Source organism: Bos mutus, chromosome 11 (genome assembly GCF_027580195.1).
Source record: "Bos mutus isolate GX-2022 chromosome 11, NWIPB_WYAK_1.1, whole genome shotgun sequence".
Classification (NCBI taxonomy): Eukaryota; Metazoa; Chordata; class Mammalia; order Artiodactyla; family Bovidae; genus Bos; species Bos mutus.
Genome location: NC_091627.1, coordinates 97,264,725 through 97,286,540, shown reverse-complemented (window position 1 = coordinate 97,286,540; position 21,816 = coordinate 97,264,725). Strand labels below are relative to the sequence as shown.

The following is a 21,816-nucleotide window of genomic DNA, read 5'->3' as shown; positions in this document are numbered from 1 at the left end:
GGCTCAGTGGTAAATAATCTGCCTGCCAATGCAGGAAACATGCGTTTGATCCCTGATTCAGGAAAATCCCACATGCCACAGAGCATCTCAGCCAGTGTGCCACAGCTACTGAGCCTGTGCTCTGGAGTCTGGGGGCCACAGCTACTGCCCACACATCCTAAAGTCCATGCTGCACGCCAAGAGAGTAGCCCCTACTCTCTGCAATTAGCGAAAGACCCAACACAGCCAAAGATGAAATCAATCAGTCAATCAATAAATTAAAAAAATGCAGATACCAGGGCGCAGCCCTGGACCAGTGCAAACAGAATGTGAGGGGGTGGGGCCTGAGCATCTGACTGCTCAAACTCCCTAGGTGGTTCTCCTGGGCCCCGGGGTGGTGGTCACTGTGTCTGCGGGCATCTGGAGGGTCCCTGGAAAGCCAGCTGTCCCTCCTGTGTGGCTTCTCTTAGCAGAGAGAGGAAGAAGCAAGTAACTGGACTCTTTTCAGCACAGAAACTGGAGAAAAGCCAACGTGCTCGGAATGGTTCTGTCCATCCCAGATCGGCTGGTTCCCGGAGAGCCTCCTGTGGGTGTGGGCTGCCAGCCAGCTCCCTTGGCTCCCCTGGCAGCTTGGGCAGTCCTGAGTCTGCTCCTCAGTGGCTGTTCCCTAAGCATCCCTTCTCCCCAGAGACCTGAACCTCCCCAGAAGATGGTCGTGAGAAACAAACTCAATGCCAGGACCACTCAGTCCCAGGGATGGGCTGAGGGCAGCTGTAGTTACCAGTACCGCTCAGCTACATCTATAACAGCGACGTTGAGAGTGAAGACGTGCTTTCCTTTAGCTGAGTCAACAAATTCCCCAGATGCGTCTATTCACGCCTTTGACGTGTTCAATCCATGGGTTGGGAAGATCCTCTGGAGAAGGAAATGGCAACCCACTCCAGTATTCTTGCCTAGAGAATCCCATGGACAGAGGAGCCTGGCAGGCTACAGTCAGTGAGGTCTCAAAGAGTCAGACATGACTGAGCGACTGAGCACGAACTCAGTACAGTGTTGAGTAGAGGTTATGTTTTGTTCTGAAGAAAACTAATGCCCAGTAGAAGCACAGAGAGTGCCTGGGGATTCTGTGTCAGTGAGGGTGTCTGAGCAGAGCTGAGAACGAGGTGAAGTGAGCCCTGGCATCATTTGGAGACGTCTTCAGGCAGGAAACCACAGTGCAAAGGCCCCGGGGGGTGGAAATGCTGTAGGCTGTTCCAGGAACCACAGGTTTTTGCATCATTAATACTCACATGTGAACTGAATTTTGTAAATTTGTGATTTTTGTTCTCACCAACTGTAAGAGAACTCAGCCTTTGGGGTGCTTCTGGAAAAGCAATCATTTGCTCTTGGAAATTGCGTCAGCTTCACTCTTCTGTGTCATCGTTCAGCCACTGAGTCATGTCTGACTCTTTGCAACCCCCTGGACTGCTTCACGCCAGGCTTCCCTGTCCATCACCAACTCCCAGAGTTTGCTCAGACTGGTGTCCATTGATTCAGTAATGCTATCCAACCATCTCATCTCACTTTTCTGTATCCGTAGAGAATTTCTCCCCTTCTTCCAGCCTTTGCTGTTTGGTCCTATATTATCTTCTTCTTGGGCAAATCAGTTGGAGGTTGCTTTTTATAACTTTTCTCATTCTGGTTGATTTAGCTATTATTGGACCATTTTTATTTCCTCCTAAAAGATTCAGATTTAATTACATGTTTTTCTTCTGCCTTCGGTTCAAGTGTGCTAATTATGTGGTGTTTAGTCTGTCTCAAGTTTATTATTAGACTTTTCATTGTCCCTGAATTTGCTCAATTGTAGAGAATTTATATTTTTAGGGTTCTTTCCATTCATGGTGTCATTCCTTAAGGAGTTTTTTAAAAAATGTATATAAAAAGTAGGCCGAACTCAGTATTTCCAACTCCAAGTGTAGAATCCTGCTTAGTGAATGAGGCTGGTGATTCTGTGGTCAGCCAGCTGGTAAGTGTTACTTTAGGGAAGTTACTCAGTCCTAGAGCTTTTTCTTAAGCGAATGGTTGGAAAACCAGGACAATTGAGAGACTGAAGTGATGTCTCCTCACTGGCCTTTGGTACGTGTGCTCTGGCTCCTGGTTTAGCATCTGACTGTGAGGACCCTCTCCTGATAGGGAGCAGTGTCCCCAGGTCATCGCTGGGACTGATGGAGGTGCCCGGAGTTTTAGAGGAGGAAGCTGGCGTCAGCTAAACCCGGGAAGCAGCTTGCAATGAGGACAGAGTGGACGTGCTAGGGAGCCCCCAGGGAGGTCAGAGGTGTTTCCCAAAGAGTATCCCATGAGGCATAGTTTTGGGAGATGTGGTGGAGGGGCCGAGTATTCCAGGACCGCATAGGATTTGGAAAGGCTGGGTTAACTGTGCCAATGGTTTCTTTCACTCAGGACTTCTCAGGGCCTTTATGTGTTAATTCAGGTCAAAACTCATGCTGGGGTTGTGGTGTAGAGCAGGGTCCCCAGCCTCCAGGCCATGGACCAGTACCTCCTGCCACATCAGCGGTGGCATTAGATTAGAAATAAAGGGCACAATTCAGTATTCTCCTCTGGGAAATCCCATGGACAGAGGCGCCTGGTGGGCTACAGCCCATGGGGGTCACAAAGAGTCGGACACGGCTGAGTGACTAAATAACAACAACCAAGAGCATAATAAATGTGATGCGCTTGAGTCATCCCTGAGTGCCCCCTCCCAGCCCACCACTGCCATCCACACCGCCCCCACCCGTCCTGGTCCATGGAAAAGTTGTTTTCCAGGAAACCAGTCCGTGGTGTCAGAAAGGCTGGGGACGGCTGATCTAGAGAGACAAGAATAAAAGCAGCAGGCGCTGGTGATGAACTGGCAGGAAGGACAGTGTCCAGCCTGACCCCAGGGGTCTTTGGCTCATGCAGTCAGTGGGTGGTGGGGGCGTTTGCTGAGGGGCACTTCTTTCTCGGGGAAGAGAATGAACGAAGTTTGAGAAGGCTAATGGTGTTCCCTGACTTGCTTCTGCCTTTGAGAGATGCAAGAAGAGATGATAGTCAGAACAGAGGAGACTTCGGACTCAAGGGAGACTATTGTTCTGCAGACTTGGGAGTAAGGAGGGACCCCGAGCTGATCTGAGGGCCTCTGGGGAACCCCGGTGCCATCAGCCATCCCTGGAGGGACGGTTTGGGACTCCAGAGCCAACATTTCCCGTTACCCCAACCTGTCTGAGACCCTTGACCCTTCCCGTAAAGTACAACTAGAACTCAGGAATCCAGCGTAAGAACTAAATGCAGACTCGAGCTATTTTTAAACACCATGTCAGGCACGTAAGGTCCTCAAGGCACCTTGTCGTTGCCCAAGAATATTAAAGTTCTGAGCAAGCCAAGGACTTCATATCTATTTCATATGAAATTTTACATGACATGTAAGCATAATTTTCATATAACATTGTCCTATGAAATACAAGATTTCCATGCTGGAAATCAATGCTTGAGTCCTGCATTTGGGCTCGAGGAGGTTTTGTTTGATTTATTTTGGGTCTGAAAGGGTTTCCCTTAAGCACCTGGCATCACCCACAGGAAGCTGTGCTCCTGAACTTGCTCTTCCCTGGGGAGCAGTGGTCCTGATGCAGAGGTCTGGAAGATGTTACCTCTGGATTCCGGGCAGTGATGCTGCCTTGTTTGTTTGTGTGTCTACAGGGCCAGTGCAGCAGAGGGGCTCAGGCAACACATAAGACTTGAATTAACGGACAGGCTCAAGAGTCTGTTCATTCAGCACGTGGTCACTGAGTGCCTGCTCCATGTACTGCGTGCCAGGAGCAGAGAAGGAAAAGTGAAAGTGAAAGTCACTCAGTCATGTCTGACTCTCTGTGACCCCATGGACTGTAGCCCACCAGTTTCTTCTGTCCGTGGGATTCTCCAGGCAAGAATACTGGAGTGGGTTGCCATTTCCTTCTCCAGGGGAATCTTCCCAACCCAGGGATCGAACCCAGGTCTTCTTCATTGCAGGCAGACTCTTTACCATCTGAGCCACCAGGGAGTCACAGAGGGGAAAGACAGACATAATTCCTGCCCTGGTGGAGTCAATAGCAGGAAAGCAGATGCAAACCACTGCTCTGCACTGTGATGTGGGCAACAGTGGGGAAGGAAAGGTGACATGGGGTAGGGGGCCCACCCAGTCAGGGCTTCCACGAGGGAAGGACATTTCAGCTGAGATTTGAGGAGTGAGAATTGGACATGCAAGTCCAGAGTGGGGCAAGCAAAGAGAAGAGCCTGTGCAAAGGGCCGGGGGCAGTGGGCAACTGGGTCTGGAGGCGATGAGAGAACCTCACAGCAGGCAGTGAGGAGGGGCCTGGAGAGTCGGGCCGGGGCCAGCTCACCAAAGGTCTCATCCACTAGCGTTTCTCAAACTAGTCTTCACTCAGCCCAGAGTGAGAAATGCATTTACGTCGTAGCTCAGGACACCCAGGGAGGTGGGACTCAGCCTTCACCAGCCATACTCGCCCTGCACGAAGACCTCCACGTCCATCTTGTTCTGCTTTCGTCGGCACTGGTTATGACCCCAGACTTGATCTCATCACCTTCACGGGGTGTCTGCGCACACTCTTGGATGTTCAGGCAGGGAGGCTGCCCTTCATCCCAAGGTCGGTAGGGAGCTGTCCATGGGTTTTCAGCTGGAAGTGGCTGGGTCTTGTCTTTCTCAGGGCTGGTCGGTGGCCGTGACCTTGTTGAGAGGTGGCAGCCCCCCAAACTGGAGCAGCAGCAGAGTGGGTGGAGAGAAGTGGGTTCAGTTCAGTGGTTCTTTTTTTTTTTCCCTCTTAATTTTATTTATTTTGGGCTGTTCTACGTCTTCACTGCTGTGCAGGCTGTTCTGTAGTTGTGGCCCGTGGGGTCACTGTTGAGTTGCGGTGCATGCGTTTCTTACTGTGGTGGCTTCTCTTGTTGCAGAGCAAGGGCTCTAGGGACACCCGGCTCAGTAATTGCAGCTCATGGGCTTAGTTGCTCAGTGGCATGTGGGGTCGTCCCAGATCAGGGATCAAACCCACGTGTCCTGCATTAGCAGGTGGATTCCTAACCACTGAGCCTCCAGGAAACACCCTGCAATTCTTAAGGCAGAGGCTAGATGATTAGATGGTAGCATGGAGTGGGGGGGAGGGTCAAAGATGACCCTGCGGGGCTGGTGGGGCTGGTTATTGAGATGTGGAGCGATGAGGGGACAGCCTCGTTTGGGGTGAAGATGCTGAGTTCTGATTCGGGCAGGCTGGGCAGAAAACAGACCAAGAGTTGATGTTCCAAGGACCATGGGAGTCAAGAAAGGGGGCTGGATGTGGCTTCTAGAATTGGGCCTGAGCAGTCTCTTGGGACGTTAGGAGTCTTGGAAGAGAAGGGATCCCTTTAGGTGAGTGTGTGAAAAAAGCCAGGGCAGACCCCAGGACCCTCATGGTTCCTGCTCCAGCACGATTTTTGTCTCCAAGTAAGAAGGCAGCCCTCACCTTCCATACATTGGAGACGTCTGGATAATATTACCTGAGGAGGTTAATGCAGAACAGGCCTGCGTGTCTGAGCAGACTGTTAAACATCATCTCAAGAAACCTGAATCCAAGCCTCCCTTATAGTAAATGAACTATTCCCCGGCTGATTCTGGGGAAGCCCAGGTGGAACCCGATGACCTGTGGGCCGAATCACCCTCCGGCTTTGTGTGTTTTGAATGTTTTCCGTCTTGGCTGGTTTTGAACTAAACGTGTTCCTCATGCAGGGGAGGACGTGTTTGATGTTATTACCATCCTAAGCAGTAAAAAGATGTTGCAAATTTTTAGAAGTTGGAGCAGCTGGTATTGAAATCTTTTGGCCCTGGGTTCAAATTAGTGAGTTGCCTTTCTTGATAAGAAGTCATATTAAATTCCAGGCCTTTGATTTAGTAAAGGATTTGCTTGCTGTCTAGGAAATGGCCAGAAATGGCGGATTGTGCCTGTCCCCTCTACCTGCCTCCCTCTCAACTGTCTGTTCCCCCCAACACCATACCCATCATATCCATGATTCTTGAGTTCAAAACATACATAATGTAAAATTGAAACATAGATAAAGTGCTGTGAAATGAAGTGTTAGTCACTCAGTCATGTCTGACTGTTTGTAACCCATGGACTGTAGCCCACCAGGCTCTGCTGTCCATGGAATTCTCCAGGAAAGAATACTGGCGTGGGTAGCCATTCTCCAGGGGATCTTCCTGACCCAGGGATTTAACCCACATGTCCTGCATTGCAGATTCTTTACAGTCTGAGCTACCAGGGAAGCCCATAAATGCTATACATTTTTAAAAAATGAAACTTTTATGGAAAAAAAGTGTGGCCTGTTATCTGCAGAAAGTTTAGAATATATAGATTTGCAATGGAAGAGAAGTAAAATCATTCACTCAATGAATGTTTGTTTTTTAAAATTATTTTATTTTTGGCTGCACTGGATCTTTGCTCTGCATGCTGGCTTTCTCTACTTGCAGCGAGCAGGGGCTACTGTCTAGGTGGTGTGTGGGCTTCTCGTTGCAGTTGCCTCTCTTGTTTCGGAGCACAGCCTCTAGGGCGAGAGGGCTCAGAGCTTGCAGGCTCGCAGGGTCTAGAGCAGGGACTCAATAGTTGTGGCGCACGGGCTTAGTTGCCCCACAGCAGGTCAGATCTTCCCGGACCAGGGATGAAACCGGCATCCCCTGCATAGCAACACGGATTCTTAACCACTGGACCACCAGGGAAGCCCCACTGGATGAATTTTGAAGAACAGCTTCTAAGCTGCCTGAGTTGCTGGAGATGTGTGGGCAGGGTCCCCGCCAAGAGGAGGTGCAGGCTGCACTCCCGGTTGGATGTTGTCAACGTCAGTGGGCAGCAAAGGACACACCGAGATGGGCTTTTGAAGAAACACTTGCAGGAAGTAAGGGAGAAGGAGAGTGAAAAGGCTGGCTTAAAACTCAACATTCAAAAAACTAAGATCATGGCATCCAGACCCATCACTTCATGGCAAATAGATGGGGAAAACCTGGAAACAGTGACAGACTTTATTTTCTTGGGCTCCAGAATCACTGTGGATGGTGACAGCAGTCACGAGATTAAAAGATACTTGCTCCTTGGAAGAAAAGCTATGAGAAACCTAGACCTATCCCCTGGAGAGGGAAATGGGTACCCACTCCAGTTTTCTTGCCTGGAGAATTCCATGCACAGAGGAGCCTGGTAGGCTATAGTCCATGGGGTCGCAAAGGGTCAGACATGACTGAGTGACCAACACTTCACTTCATAAGGGACATCATACAATATTTCTCTTCAAGAAGGAATGCTATCTTTTAAGGAGTTGTCTTGGTGCTAGGAGAATGTTGCTATTTATGGTTGAGCAAGGAGAAGACTCTTGAGAGTCCCTTGGAATGCAAGGAGATCAAACCAGTCGATCCTAAAGGAAATCAACCTGGAATATTCATTGGAAGGACTGATGCTGAAGCTGAAGCTCCAGTACTTTGGCCACCTGATTGGAAGGGTCAACTCATTAGAAAAGACCCAGATGCTGGGAAAGATTGAAGGCTGGAGGAGAAGGGGATGACAGAGGATGAGATGGTTGAATGGCATCACCAACTCAATGGATGTGAATCTGAGCAAACTCCGGGAGATAGTGAAGGACAGAGGAGCCTGGCGTACTGCAGTCTATGGGGTTGCAAAGAGTCAGACACGATTGAGCGACTGAACAACAGCATGGTTGAGCAGGTATTCCTGCTGATGGAGGAAGTTTGGTCAATATGTAATGCAGAGACCAATGCACTCTTTCTCTGTCTGACTGACTTCACTCAGTGTGGTGATCTCTGGGTCCAGTTTCCCAGGCTGAGAAGCAGAGGCAGGACGATGCTTTAGGTCTGGAGTTCCCTGACTGGACCGGTGCCAAAGCCTCCTGTACATCACTGGTCCATCTCAACTCCATGATGGTTGGGTGGTGGTTTGGTGGAGGCAGAGGCGAAGGAGTTAAGCTCCCTGCCCAACTGATACTTGTTCACTCAAGGGTCACGAATTTCCACATGGGCCGAGGCTGCAGGACTGACAAGGTTCCAGTGCTGTTTCATCTTTATCACAAAGGTGGTCCCTTCGACACCACTTCCCTCATGGGTGGACCCAGCTGGGATTGTCAGGGCGGGGCTGCCAGATTAACAGCCCTCTGGACAACAGTGTTAGGGACTCTGGGAAAATAAATTTAAAACTCTAGGCCTTCCCTCGTGGCTCTGACATAAAGACCCCACCTGCCAATGATGGAGACAAGGGCCAGGAAGATCCCACATGCTGTGGAGCAACTGAGCCCAGGTGCCACAACCACTGAGCCTGTGCTCCAGAGCCTGGGAGCCACAACTGCGGAGATCACGTGCCACAAGTACTGAAGCCCCAGCGCCCTGGAGCCCATGCTCTGCAACAAGAGAAATCACCACAGTGAGAAGCCCACACACCACAGCTAGAGAGTAGCCCCTCCTTGCCACGACCAGGGAAAAGCCCATGCAGCAACAAGGACCCAGTGTGACCAAAAATAAAATTAAATGAAATTAAATGAAACGCAATCAGTCACCTGCAAACAGACGCAATGGGTATTTTTTGGGGCAACGGAAGTGTTCCAGAAGTGGACTGTAGTGACAGTTGCCTAACATTATAAATTGACTAAAAATCATTGAATTGTAAACTTACAATGGGCAGGTTTTATGATATGTAAATTGTGCTTCAGTAAAGCTGTTAAAACATTAAAATGTTATCAAAAGTCATTTTAATAGAATTTATCAGCTGTGTTTTCTTTATTACTAATGAAAAAGCATATATATATATATATATTTTTTTTTATCAGAGTCAGGGTTTTCTTTTTTCAGAATAGGGGGATAAAATGTTAGAAAAATTGCAAAGGTACCCAAGAGTTTAAAAATAGTTTCTGAGGAAGTCAAGTTCAAGGGAAGGATGGGCACCTGCAGATGTGATTTTGGAGAAGGAAAAAGGTTTTGCCAAGCAGCCAGGCTGCAAGGCTGAGAAGTCTGAGGAGCCCGCGTGCATCCAGGGTTTCTAGAATTTAAAGGAGCCGCAGCTGCACTGGGAGCCTGGTTGGGTGGGGGCCAGTGGTAGGTGGCAAGTGGCTTGGGACATCACCTGTTCTACATGGAGAAACTCGACATTGGCAGATCTTATTTTTTAGCATCTTGAAAAAGTGCTAAGTGTCTCAGATCTCATTAAAACATCAAACTGTGTCTGTTTTTAAAGAAGCACCATATGCTTTGTGCCTCAAGCAAAATCTTTATACCTGGTTCAGAGACTTTAAACACCACCCCTTAGATGCAATACTTCTAAATCAGAGAGGGGGGAAGTTGGCTTTTCACAGTGGAATGCATAAACACAATTTTTAAGAATTACTTGGAACCTAAGGTCTCTATGTGAGCCATATGCTTTAAGGGTGATATAAAGATACAAAGGGCTTCTCAGGTGGCACTAGTGGTAAACAAGCTGCCTGCCAATGCAAGAGAAACGCAAGCGACGCGGGGTCAGTCTCTGGGTCTGGAAGATCCCCTGAGAAGGGCATGGCAACCCACTCCAGTATTCCTGCCTGGAGAATCCCATGGACCGAGGAGCCTGGTGGGCTATAGTCCGTGGGGGCGAAAGCAGTCAGACACGACTGAGCAACTAAAGATAAAGATGAAAAAAATGGGCATTTGGTAAAGGTTGGGTGGGCTATTTGGACTTCTCAGAAGGATGTATAACACCAACTGTTCTATGTCATAACTAGAGCAAGTGTAGGCAGTCAGTGGATCCAAGTCAGCATCTGAGTCTGTAGAAAGGGATTTGTCTGCACAAGGAAACCCACCTGCACCCTGAGTGGGCACCGCTAACAAGGCCCCAGAACAGAGCAGGGATCAGGGCCCAAGGGGAGGCAGAAGTGACCGGAGGCCCTCTGTCCACTTGACTGTTTTCTCATCTTTAAATGGGAATATTAATGTAATCGAGTGGCTGTGAACATTTTGTATATTTTTAAAATTTTGTTTTTAAAAATTATTTATTTGGGAGATGGGAGGGTGGTTCGAGAGGGAGGGGATATACGTATACCTCTGATTGATTCATGTTGAGGTTTGACAGAAAAAACAACATTCTGTAAAGCAATTATCCTTCAATTAAAAAATAAATAAAATTTAAAAAAATAAAGTTATTCCCTATGAAAAAAGTATTTCTTTCTTTTGGCTGGTGCTGCGTGTGGGCTTTTCCCTAGTGTGGTGAGTGGGGCCTCTCTCGTTGATGTGCGAGAGCTGCTCACTGCTGTGGCTTCTCTTGTTTCAGAGCACGGGCCCCAGGCTCATGGGCTTCAGCACTGGCTCAGTAGTTGTAGAGCACGGGCTTAGTTGCTCCACAGCACACGTGATCTTCCGGGACCAAGGATCAAACCTGTGTCTCCTGCAATGATGGTCAGATGTTGATCCAGTGAGCCACCAGGGAAGTCCCATTTTATGCATTTGAAATCTTATCCAAACAGTAGGTATTATTACTGTTTTCTTTGGTCCGAGCAAGAATTCAGTCTGTCTTAGACCCCCGTGTTCACACAGAGTCCTGCAGCCTGGTTCCACAGACTAGAATTTCCCAACTGGGTGCCTGACCCCAAAGCAATGCCCAGGCTGCCACTGTGTCCAGGCTTTAGCCCCCTCAGGCCCAAGCCTGGTCACTCCACAGAGCCATATGAATGCTCTTTGTACATATCCTTGGGGTGGCATTGGGGACTGAACAGGTCAGATAGTGTCCAAATCCTGGTGCTTCCCTGTATCTCCTGTGGATGTGGCAGTCATCCTACATTCTCTGCAGCCAGCAGCGTTAACTCCAGGGGGACAAGGAGTTCTCACCCACTCCTCTCCAGAAGCACCCGGGAGAGCTCAGCTATGCGTGTCCTACGCGTTCAAGGGCAGTCAGAGTCCTGGGGTCCGTCCACGGCTGCCGTGGCCCCATGTGCTCCTGCCCGTCTCTGTTCCCACAGAGCCTCCAAGCTACTTTGTTCCTGCCTCCTCCTATTCCTGCTGAAAGACTCCACTGCTCCTGTCCCAAAATACTAACTCACTGCTAATACGAAAGACCCGTGTGGCTTCCCTAGTGGTCCAGTGGTTAGGAATCCTTGTAATGCAGGGGGCGCTGCTTCAATCCCTGGTCCGGGAAGATCCCACATGCCAAGGGCAACAAGCCTGTGAGCCACAACTACTGAGCCTGTGCCCTCGGGCCCAGGAGCAGCCACTACTGCGCCCACGTGCTACAGCAAGAGAAGCCGCTGCAATGGGAAGCTCAGGCGTGGAAGCTAGAGAAAGCCTGCAAGCAGCAATCAAGACCCAGCGCAGCCAAAAATAAATAAAGAATAATAGTTTTAAAAAACCCATGTATGTGAACGCCCACTTAAATCTCATGGAAGTGGCCCAGCTCAGGGTTAAGCCAGCCCTCCTGGGTCTTAATGTGGGTGTCTCTTGCCACCACTTTCTAGGTGAAGGACTGCAGTCTATAAAACTGCATCAGTGGCAGGGTTCTACAAGGTAGGCTGTCAGCAGCTCCCAAAATTGAGGATTGAGAACTTTAAATTCCCTAGAGCCATAGTTAACAGAAGGCTTGCTGGGCCCCCAACCCTGGGGTTGTGATTCAGCAGGTCTGGTGGCCCTGATAACCTGCATTTTTAGTAAGTTTCTATACCCTGGCCAATGCAGGTTCAGAGGACCCCTGAGCTATCACAGGGCTAAGCCTGGCAGTAATAATGCACACAATACATTTCAGGTGATCCTAAGAATCCTCAGTAAAGCTGTGCTTCATTAAAAGCCTCCCCGATTCTGTTCTCTCCCCCTTCCCCCACTTTTTTGTCTGGCCACACCATGGGGCATGCAGGATCTTAAGTTCCCAAACCAGAGATGGAACCCACACCCCTTGAAGTGGAAGCACAAAGTCTTAACCAGGGAAGTCCCTCCGATTTTGTTCTGTTTGAAAATTTTCCTCCCAGGAGTCTTGCCTGAGCTGAGAAATAAAAAATATGGTCTCTCTCAGCTCACTTTCTTAGAAGCTGAGACACATAGCCTAACACCTGTTTCTAAGCAAAGCTATTGATGAATTACTTCTGGCAGCTCTTGCCTAGTTTTCATTGCCAATAAAGTTATTGAAATTGGGATATACCATCTGTTTGAGAGTTTGTATCAAAAAGACAGGTGACGCGGCTGCAGGTAAAGACAGACTCAAGCTGTTTCCACGGTAGACTTCCCCATCTGCCCAAGCTGACATCACTCCTTAGATCCGGCATTTGTGAACCAGCATTTTCCTGGAGTAAAGGATTAAAAGTCCTGTATCACAAATGTGATTGGTTACTGGAAGCAATAACCACAGCTTCAGAGAAAGAACTCACCAATTCCCCACCAGCAGAGACAGCAAGTTCTACTGGAGATTACCATGCCTGACTCTTTGCAGTCTGCCAGGCTCCTCTGTCCATGAGATTCTCCAGGCAAGAATGCTGGAGTGGACTGCCATTCCCTTCTCCAGGTAGATCTTCCTGACCCAGGGATCGAACCCATGTCTCCTAGATTGCAGGCAGATTCTTTACCACTGAGCCACCAAGGAAGCCCCAGAGATTATATACATATTTCTAAATCTGTGAATTAAAATGTAGATGTGCTGCTGTGAAGTGACTATTAGAATTATTTTTAATATTTCTGGAAAATAGTTCCCTAAGAAGTGCTTGCTCCCCAACCCAGTGCTTTGAGAGTTTATTCTTCAAAGTGGATGGTGGCCGCACCCCAGGGAGACTCTCTGGACACCCAGGGCACAGCTTGAGGAAGGCCAGCGCCCACCTTTGCTTGAAGGACGTAGAGGAGCAGCATCTATGGGGGCAGCCAGAGCAGCAGTGGGGTTCTGAAGATAGTGGGACTAGTGGGCAGCTGCTGTTGCTGTCATGTGGGGAGGGTCAGTCATTTTTCTGAACACCCAATGGTGATTCTGGCTTTCTGGGCCGGACCAACCTCAGACTTGTGTGAACTGCCAATGCCACCAGCTATATCAGTAAACATCAGGCCATCACATTACAGCCACCTTGGCGATGCACCCTGAGGGGGCTCAGGATGTGCAAACACAGGATACTGGCCGTGGAGAGCTGAGGTGCACATCAAAGGACTGATTTCAGTGAGCCCAGACTCCTGCACCTTCTCGCACTTAGAAAAGCAGTAAATTCCTTAACTTGAGATGTCTGGTTTTCTTTAATTAACAGTAATCTCTGGTTCTGACTACCTGGTCTTTGTTGTAAAAACTCCTGCATATCCTGGCTTCCTGCCGTCGGTCCTCTCCCCAAATCCTGGCACTTCTTCAGAGCAGCCCCTCTGAGACTGCAGAGAGGCAGTCTCCTGGGCATAAGACCTCAGTTTTGTCCTCCGAATAAAACGTAACTCTCAACGTTTAGGTTGCACATTTTTTTTTTTTTTTCAGTTAACACATGTAATAAGACGATCTGCTGCCTCCACGCAGACCCACCTTTGGACAATCCTGCTTTAGTCGTGACAAGAAAGGAGGCATGAGCCTCTGTTGAAAACCCTTTGTGGGTGCTAAGTTGCTTAAGTCATGTCCGACTCTTTGCGACCCTACGAGCTGCAGACAACAAATGCTGTGCTCCCTTCAGTGTCTCCTCTCTGCTCACTGCCAGTGGCTCCTTCCACCCCGGGGTAGACGCAGCTCACTAAGCATGCCGCCCAGTGGACCCCTGCTCACAGCGGAGCACAGGCTGTCACCTCCCCTTAGTAAATGAAACCTCAGTTTACAAGGCTTGTTATTTTTTCTCAACTTTTTCTTTATTCTTTAAAATATGTCAACAATTTTTTAATTGGAGTACAGTTGTACAACGTTGTGTTAGTTTCCGCTGTACAGTGAAATGAATCAGCTATATATATATACACAGGGGCTTCCCGGGTGGTACCAGTGGTAAGCAACCCACCTGCCAATGCAGGAAACAGAAGAGACACAGGTTTGATCCCTGGGTCGGGAAGGTCCCCTGGAGGAGGAAATGGCAACCCACTCCAGTATTCTTGCCTGGAGAATCCCATGGACAGAGGAGCCTGGCAGGCTAAAGTCCACGTGGTTGCAAAGAGTCAGACATGACTGCAGCAACTTAGCACAGCACATGTGTGTACGTATATCCCCTCCACCTTGAACCTCCCACTCACCTCCCACATCCCACCTCTCCCCTCTAGGTCAATAGAAAATGGACATGTGGACCCAATAGGGGAAGGGAAGGTGGGATGAATTCAGAGAGTAGGATTGACATAAATACACGACCATGTGTAAAACACGTAGCTAGTGGCAAGTTGCTGTATAGCACAGGGAGCTCAGCTCGGTTCTCTGTGAGACCGAGATGCTTATTTATCTTCAACACCTGCACGTCTACTTAGCCCCAGGGTGGGATCGATTGCATGGGAACTACAGTCAGTGCCTTGAAATGGTTCCGTTCCCAGCTCGATGCTTCCTGGGCTTACAATTCCCATCACGACCCCTCTCTTCCACATACAAGCCGCAGGAGAGATGCTGAGAGCTGCTTCAGACTGAAGAAGGCCCCAGAACATCTCCCGTTTGCCTGTTACCTCTTACTTTGATCTTTAATGTGCCCGAATACTTGCTAAGAAAAGCGCTGTTGATCTGGGGACGAACAACAGGACTGTGACCAAAACGCTGAATTAAAATATCTGAGAAAAGTTGTTGCCCAGAAGCCCAAACGATTTTAATCTGATTCAACCTCAAGACACATATTTAAAAAAAAAAAAACTCCTTGCACCATCTGTTACTTTGGTTAAGCATGAAATCGCTCCCTATAATTACGTTGTAGGAAAGATCCACTCTTACAGCGTGGAGACGGGGGCAGGTGAAAGGCTCAGCCAGGATTGATAAACACATGGACACGCAGGGGTTTGTCTTTTTCTCAGTGGCCTATATTCTGTGCTCCAAGAGGGACTTGATCCACCAGGGCTTCAAGCATACCTGTCATGGTTCCTGTTCTTTAATTCAAGAGACAGAAATCCATGAACTCGAAACAATGAGGGATGTGGAATTAACTTACTAATTACTAGTTGGTGAGTTATTGACTAATGCCCTTCTTTGTACCAGGCCTTGCACATGTTCTTACAACCCTGGGGGTAGACATGTGGTTGGTTTCATTTCATAGATTGGAAGACAGAGGCACGGGAGTATTGTTTCGTGCTAACACAAGTATCTGTGATCTGCAGAGAGCTACTTTTCACTTATAGAATAACACAGAAGATCTCTGCTTATATAGCTCAACCTCCACAGGTTTGGATAACCGCTTCCACCACTGAGATAAGCCTGTTCTGGCCATGCTCAGAACTGGAGCTCAGACCGTGGGTCTACCCTGGAGCACTGAGGACCAGGTGGACCTGAGCTAAAGTAACATCACCAAGACATTGTCACTGGCAGAGCCTTTAGACTATGTGGTGTGAGACCTCCTGAATTCCTTTGCCACCCCAGTCCTTCAACTTGAGATCTCTATGATATTGACTCTAAGGAATCTGGAAAAAAAGATGCTTCTCACCAGCACAGAGGAAGAAGTGGGCACAAATAAGTGGAAAGCCAGAGGGCTTCCAAAGGAGAGAAGCTGCCATATCCCTAAGGTGTCTCTAGGAGCGTCTACAGGTCTGATTCACACCTGGCTCATGCATTTTGTTTCTGGCAGAAGGTAGTGGAAAGAAGAAACAATTCAGTTCTCCTTCGAATGTTTTCATTCCCAGACCGCTGCCAATGGCAGGGGGCTCTAGTCAGTCAAGTGTGTTCTTTTGGCTCCTTGTGGGCCCTGCCCACACTAGCCCAAGCAAGGGACTGCCCATGTGATCCCTCCCTACCACCAGTGGGGCTTCCTCTGGGGGAGCCTGAGGAACCCAGAGCTGATGCTGCCTCCCCTCCTGGTTCCATGGCCACCTCAGTCACCTACATGCTCCACTGCAACAATCTTTTTACTGAAATTATGAAACATTTATTTCTCAGGGGAGATAAAGATTGGGCCTATAAAAAGAAAATTGAGTCAAATTGTTGGCTCATTAAGTCTTATATTTTTAAATTGCTTTATCCTTTTAGGTAATTTTTAAATAAAGTATATAATAAATGATATCTTGTTTAATAATTCAAAAGTGCTTCCATTATATATACACACACACACACACATATGAAAATATCTTTATTCATCCATCAATGGACATTTAGCTTGTTTCCATGCCTTGGATACTGTGAATAATGTCCAGCATGGTGAGTACAATTCACAAGATTGTATTATACACTTGAAATTTGCTGTAAAGAATGGAAATCATAATTTCATGACCACATGCACACACACCCCAAAACTGATAATTACATGAAGAGATGGAGCTGTTAACTAACTTTACTGTGGGCATCACTTCACAGGATATATGTGTATCACATCATCACCCTAAACTGACACGTGTGATGTCAACAGTCTCTCAGTAAAAGCTCAGGTACAAGAAGAAAACAAAAGACCAGCTCGGGCAGTGATCTGCCTGCCTTGCTCCCAGCACTGAGGGCCAGGCCCCGCCTGTGCTCCCTGTAACAGCCCTCCCTGGGCGACACGTCACAGGCAAAGAAACAAAGACTTAAGAGAAATTAAGAAACAAAATCAACTCAGTTGGTAGGATCTATCTGAATCCCAGGCTGGGTTCTTACCCCAACTACTATATACTTGTGTGTGTGTGTGTGTGTGTTGTGATCAGTCACTCAGTTGCGTCCGACTCTTTTGTGACCCCATGCACTGTAGCCCTCCAGGCTCCTCTGTCCATGGGATTTCCCAGACTTAAGAATACTGGAGTGGGTTGCCATGCCCTCCTCCTGGGGATTTTTCCCAATCCAGGGATTGACCCTGCATATCCTGCATTGCAGGCAGATTGTTCACCATCTGAGCCACCAGGGAAGCCCAACACTCTGGCAGCACCACAGTTATCTGGAGTGTTACCACAGTGGAAACTGGGGGAAGAAGACATGCAATCCTGCTGGATTATTTCTTACAACTGTTTAAGGTCAAACAAGCTTCCCAGGTGGCTCTGCAGTAAAGAACCCGCCTGCCAATGCAGGAGATGCAGGTTCAATCCCTGGGTCAGGAAGATCCCCCGGAGGAAATGGCAACCCATTCCAGTATTCTTGCCTGGAGAATCCCATGGACAGAGGAGTCTGGCGGGCTATAGCCTATAGCGTCGCAAGAGAGACAGACATGACTGAGTGGCTAACCAACAAAAAGGCTAAACAAGGAGTGGTGGCATATACCAACATTTATTTACTCAACAAAGTTTCTGTTGAGCACCTTCTCTGCTGGGGACACAGCAAACAACACAGACAAAGCCCTGCCCTCACGAAGCTGGCTTTGCTCCAGCAGTGCCTCATGCAAAGCTTCACTGGATCAGGGTGCTTGTAATTCAAGTTAATAAACTGCTGTTCAGTTGCTCAGTCGTGTCTGACTCTTTGCAACCCTATGGACGGCTCACCAGGCTTCCCTGTCCTCCACCATCTCCTGGAGTTTGCTCAAACTCATGTCCATTGAGTGATGCCATCCAACCATCTCATCCTCTGGCACCCTCTTCTCCTGCCACTCTCAATCTTTCCCAGCATCAGGGTCTTTTCCAATGAACTGGCTCTTCACATCAGGTGGCCAAAGTATTAGAGCTTCAGCTTCAGCATCAGTCCTTCCAATGAGTATTCAGGGTTGATTTCCTTTAGGATGTATTAAATAAATGCTGATTGTGGAAATGTTGATTGCAAACTCTGGTCCCCCACAAGGTGGGTCTGATTAGGTTTCCCAGGTGATGTGACAAGGCTTGTCATACTTGTGAAGACCCAGCCTTGTTCCAAGTGGTAAATAAGTGAGTCATCTCCACTCCAATGCTTAAAATACCTGTAAAAGGTAAAAAAACTGTTCTATTCCACACATGCTTGGAAGGTCTAACCCCCTTTTCTTTCCTGCTTCTTTGCTCCAGGCCATCCAGAGCCCACGAAGTTGCACAGCCAGTTGTCACGGAGACGATGAGGCTGTGATTGATGAATCGAAAGTCCCAGCCTGTTGCTCCCAAAGACAGGCTCCTCCCAGCCCTTCCAGCTCCCCTGAGACCCAAGCCAGCAGGAGGAACATGCAGCCCCCGAATCGCTGAGGCCCCTCCTATCCCGCTTCTGCCTCACTGCCAGGGCCTCTTCCACGATGGCCTGTAACCAATCGTCCATCGAGACCTACGAATACCTGTTGCCCAACGGGAGCCACGAGGGGGACTCCAGGGTGCCCCCACCGCCCGCCACGCTCAGGATGTCCCTGGCGGTCCTCATGATGCTGATGGTCGTGGTGGGGTTCCTAGGCAACGCGGTGGTCTGCATCATCGTGTACCAGAGGCCGACCATGCGCTCCGCCATCAATCTGCTGCTGGCCACGCTGGCCTTCTCGGACATCATGCTGTGCTTGTGCTGCATGCCCTTCACGGCCGTCACCCTCGTCACTGTCCACTGGCACTTTGGGGACTCCTTCTGCCGGCTCTCAGCCGCGCTCTACTGGTTCTTCGTCTTGGAGGGCGTGTCCATCCTGCTCATCGTCAGCGTGGACCGCTTCCTCATCATCGCGCAGCGCCAGGACCGGCTGAATCCCCGCCGGGCCAAAGTGATCATCGCCGCGTCCTGGGCGCTGTCCTTCTGCGTCTCGGCGCCGGCGCTGGCCGGCTGGACGCTGGTGGAGGTGCCGGCGCGGGCCCCACAGTGCGTGCTGGGCTATACCGAACTCCCGGCCGGCCGCGCCTACGTGCTGACTCTGGTGGGCGCCGCCTTCTTCATTCCCTTTGCAGTGATGCTCGGCGCCCACCTGGGCGTCCTGCATGCGGTGCGCAAGAACGCGGTGCGTGTGCACAACCAGTCCGAGCGCCTGGACCTGCGCCGGCTGCCCCGCGCCTGCCTGCGGCGGCTGCGGCGGCAGCAGCAGCAGGCCAGCCTGGACCTGAGTTTCAAGACCAAGGCCTTCACCACCATCTTGATCCTCTTCGTGGGCTTCTCGCTGTGCTGGCTGCCGCACTCGGTGTACAGCCTGCTGTCCGTGTTCAGCCGGCGCTTCTACTGCGGCCCCTCTTTCTACGCCACCAGCTCCTGCGTGCTGGGGCTGAGCTACCTCAAGTCCGTCTTCAACCCCATTGTCTACTGCTGGCGGATCAAGAAGTTCCGCGAGGCCTGTCTGGAGCTGCTGCCCCCCACCTTCCAGATCCTCCCCAAAGTGCCTGAGCGGATCCGGAGGCGAATCCAGCCGAGCACCGTGTACGCGTGCACGGAGAATCAGTCCGCGGTGTAGGGGAGGGGCGAGCAATAGCCACCATCTGCCCCTCACTTGACTTCCTGGGACTCCCGAGCAGTCAGCGCTGAGCACAAAGGGACCCGCTGGTCACCAGGGAAACGGGCTCCCGCGTTTGCACGATGAATTATTTCTGTTTCTTGCTGCGGAACATTAGTGCAGACCTGCTGGAAACCCGAAGGCGTCAGGACCAAAGGGGAGATGCGTGCAGTGATGCAGGTGGTGGCGGTTCAGTCGCTAAGTTGTGTCCGACTATTTCGACCCCATGGACTGTAGCCTCCCAGGCTCCTCTGTCCATGGGATTTTCCAGGCAAGAATACTGGAGTGGGTTGCTATTTCCTTCTCCAAGGAACCTTCCTGACCCAGGGATCAAACCCGGGTCCCCTGCCCTGCAGGCAGATTCCTTACCAACTAAGCTATGAGTGATGCCCGAGTTGGGCCGAAAGTTAGGGAGGAAGGGGAGCAGTAGGGAGGTTGGCTGAGTGGCAGGAGGAAGGCTCTGTGAGCCCTCTCCAGGCCTGCCTTGGAGACGCCCGGGTGCCCTGTTCTGATGTGAGAAACCCCGGTTCGTCCATCTCTGGGTGGTCAGGCATTGTCTGCAGCACCAGCATCCTCCACAGGCGTTGGTATCTGTGTGTGCGTGGTGGAAGCATGCAGAGTTCTTTATGTTGGTCAGATGGGCATTTGGGGTGATGCCAAACCATCCTTTCTGGAAACCAAAGTCACATAGGAGACAGAGGGGCCCTGGGCCTTTCAGCTCCCGTGTGACACACGGGAGACCTCGGTGGCTCGAAGCCCAGAGAATGTTCGAGGGCAGCTCAGCTGAGAGGAGAAGCCCACCCCAGTGCTCATGCATGTCCTCAACCCTCCTGCCCTCCATGGCCCCTCACCTGAAGCCACCTCTGGGTCAGCGGTGACAGCCCTGCCCCTTCTCTTCTTCCTGCTTCCTGCCCCGCCCCACCTGGCCCTCCTTCCATCTGACCAATGAGCGGGCACCACATGCCTTGTCCTGCTGATTCATCATTTCAGTACTTGTGTTGACTTGCTTTCAGGCTCAGAAGTGGCTGGGGGCTTTGTTTACATGTTTCTCGTGATGCCCTGAGGCCCGCCACATCACCCCGTCACAGTGGCGGGAATACAACCCCCACTGGGCTGCCTTCGTGACCTCTGTGTTCCTCTACCTCACGCAGGGCTGCAGGAGTCTGACTGCTGTAGCCTGGGCCACCTCCCCGGGACCCTGGGACCCCGGTCCCCCAGCCCAGGCAGGACCGTGATCCAGAGGGCAGTTGCTTGGAGGGGACCCTTCTGCTTGTCCTGGGCACTGGGCCTCTACTCCCTGGGCCACTGTTACCACCAGGAGCTTCCACTGCTGAGAGTGACTTTCCTGAGTTCAGGGCACACAGTTGGTTCTGTGTACTGTCCTTACACTTTCAGATCTGAAGAGAGTGGGAGATTTAAAGAAAAATGTAGAAAACATGATTCCAAGCCCAACTCAGTTAGAAACTAGTCATGTGACCTTGCTGGTTTCTCCCCATTTTCTCTGGGCTTTGGTTTCCCCATCCCTGAGGAAACAGGTTTAGAAGGTCTCCAAGGTCCCCGCCACCTCTCACACACTCCGATTCTAAAATGCGTATGTTTTCCACTCGTAGACACCACACCCCCCGCCTGCGTTTATCTATCATTAATTAAGTGCCTAAGAGGTGCAAGGCACTGTGTGGTTGGGGGGTTGGGAGGGGCTGGGCCTGGAGGCAGATGTCAGAGTTATCTCAGGATAATTAGGACTCACATTTGGCGCAGGAACTCAGATGCTCCCCGTGTGTATTTCTTCTCGTTTCCTTTCCAAGGCTGTATCACCAGACTAGCTCCTCATTCTCCTCCTGTGACAGAAGCAAAAAAGAAAGATAACACAGTTTACACTCCTCTAAGCCCAGAGGAGTTCTTTTTCAGAAAATAGTTGGCACTTTTCTCACCAACCTCACCCTCCCTTTATACACGGACCCAGAGCCCCTAGACCCTTTTATACTCAGAGAGGGAGAGAGAGGTTGATTGAAGATGGGCAGTTGGTGTGTGATTGATTGAGGTGTGTCCCTCACGTCTGTGTCCTGTGAGCCCCCAGCAAGGTCAGGGTTTGCCCTCAGTCCCCACAAGGCAGAGCCGCATGGCCTTGGTGGTATCTGAGAGCACAGCCCGCCCGCCACAGGGACGGAGCCTCTGGGCACCTCCTCGCTCGTGGCCGTTTAAGAGAATGTTCTTCAGGAGCCTTGAGTAAAAGAGAAATCCCCAAACTTAATGAATGAAGGTACCAAAATTTACATCAATCAGTGTTATATGATGTGTGTTGGACAGTAATATATATGTTTCAAAGTAATAATTTTGTATATATTTTAAATAAAGTATTATTGTTCTTTCCGTGTAGAAGCCTGTGTTCTTGCCAAAATTAGCGCCAGGGCCATGATAGCAAGCCGGGAATCTGGG

At 49.9% G+C, this 21,816-nt stretch overlaps 1 protein-coding gene across 1 annotated transcript in view; it reads left to right on the top strand.

The window, feature by feature from the left end:
* The window catches only part of GPR45 (G protein-coupled receptor 45), a 41,060-nt gene extending 21,319 nt beyond the window's left edge, over positions 1-19,741 (top strand). Inside the window, exon 2 of the mRNA XM_070379861.1 lies at positions 18,002-19,741. Coding sequence (XP_070235962.1) covers positions 18,220-19,341 — 1,122 coding nt within the window. The 5' untranslated portion in view covers positions 18,002-18,219 and the 3' untranslated portion in view covers positions 19,342-19,741. The remainder of the gene's footprint in view (positions 1-18,001) is intronic.
* Positions 19,742-21,816: the final 2,075 nt, after the last annotated feature.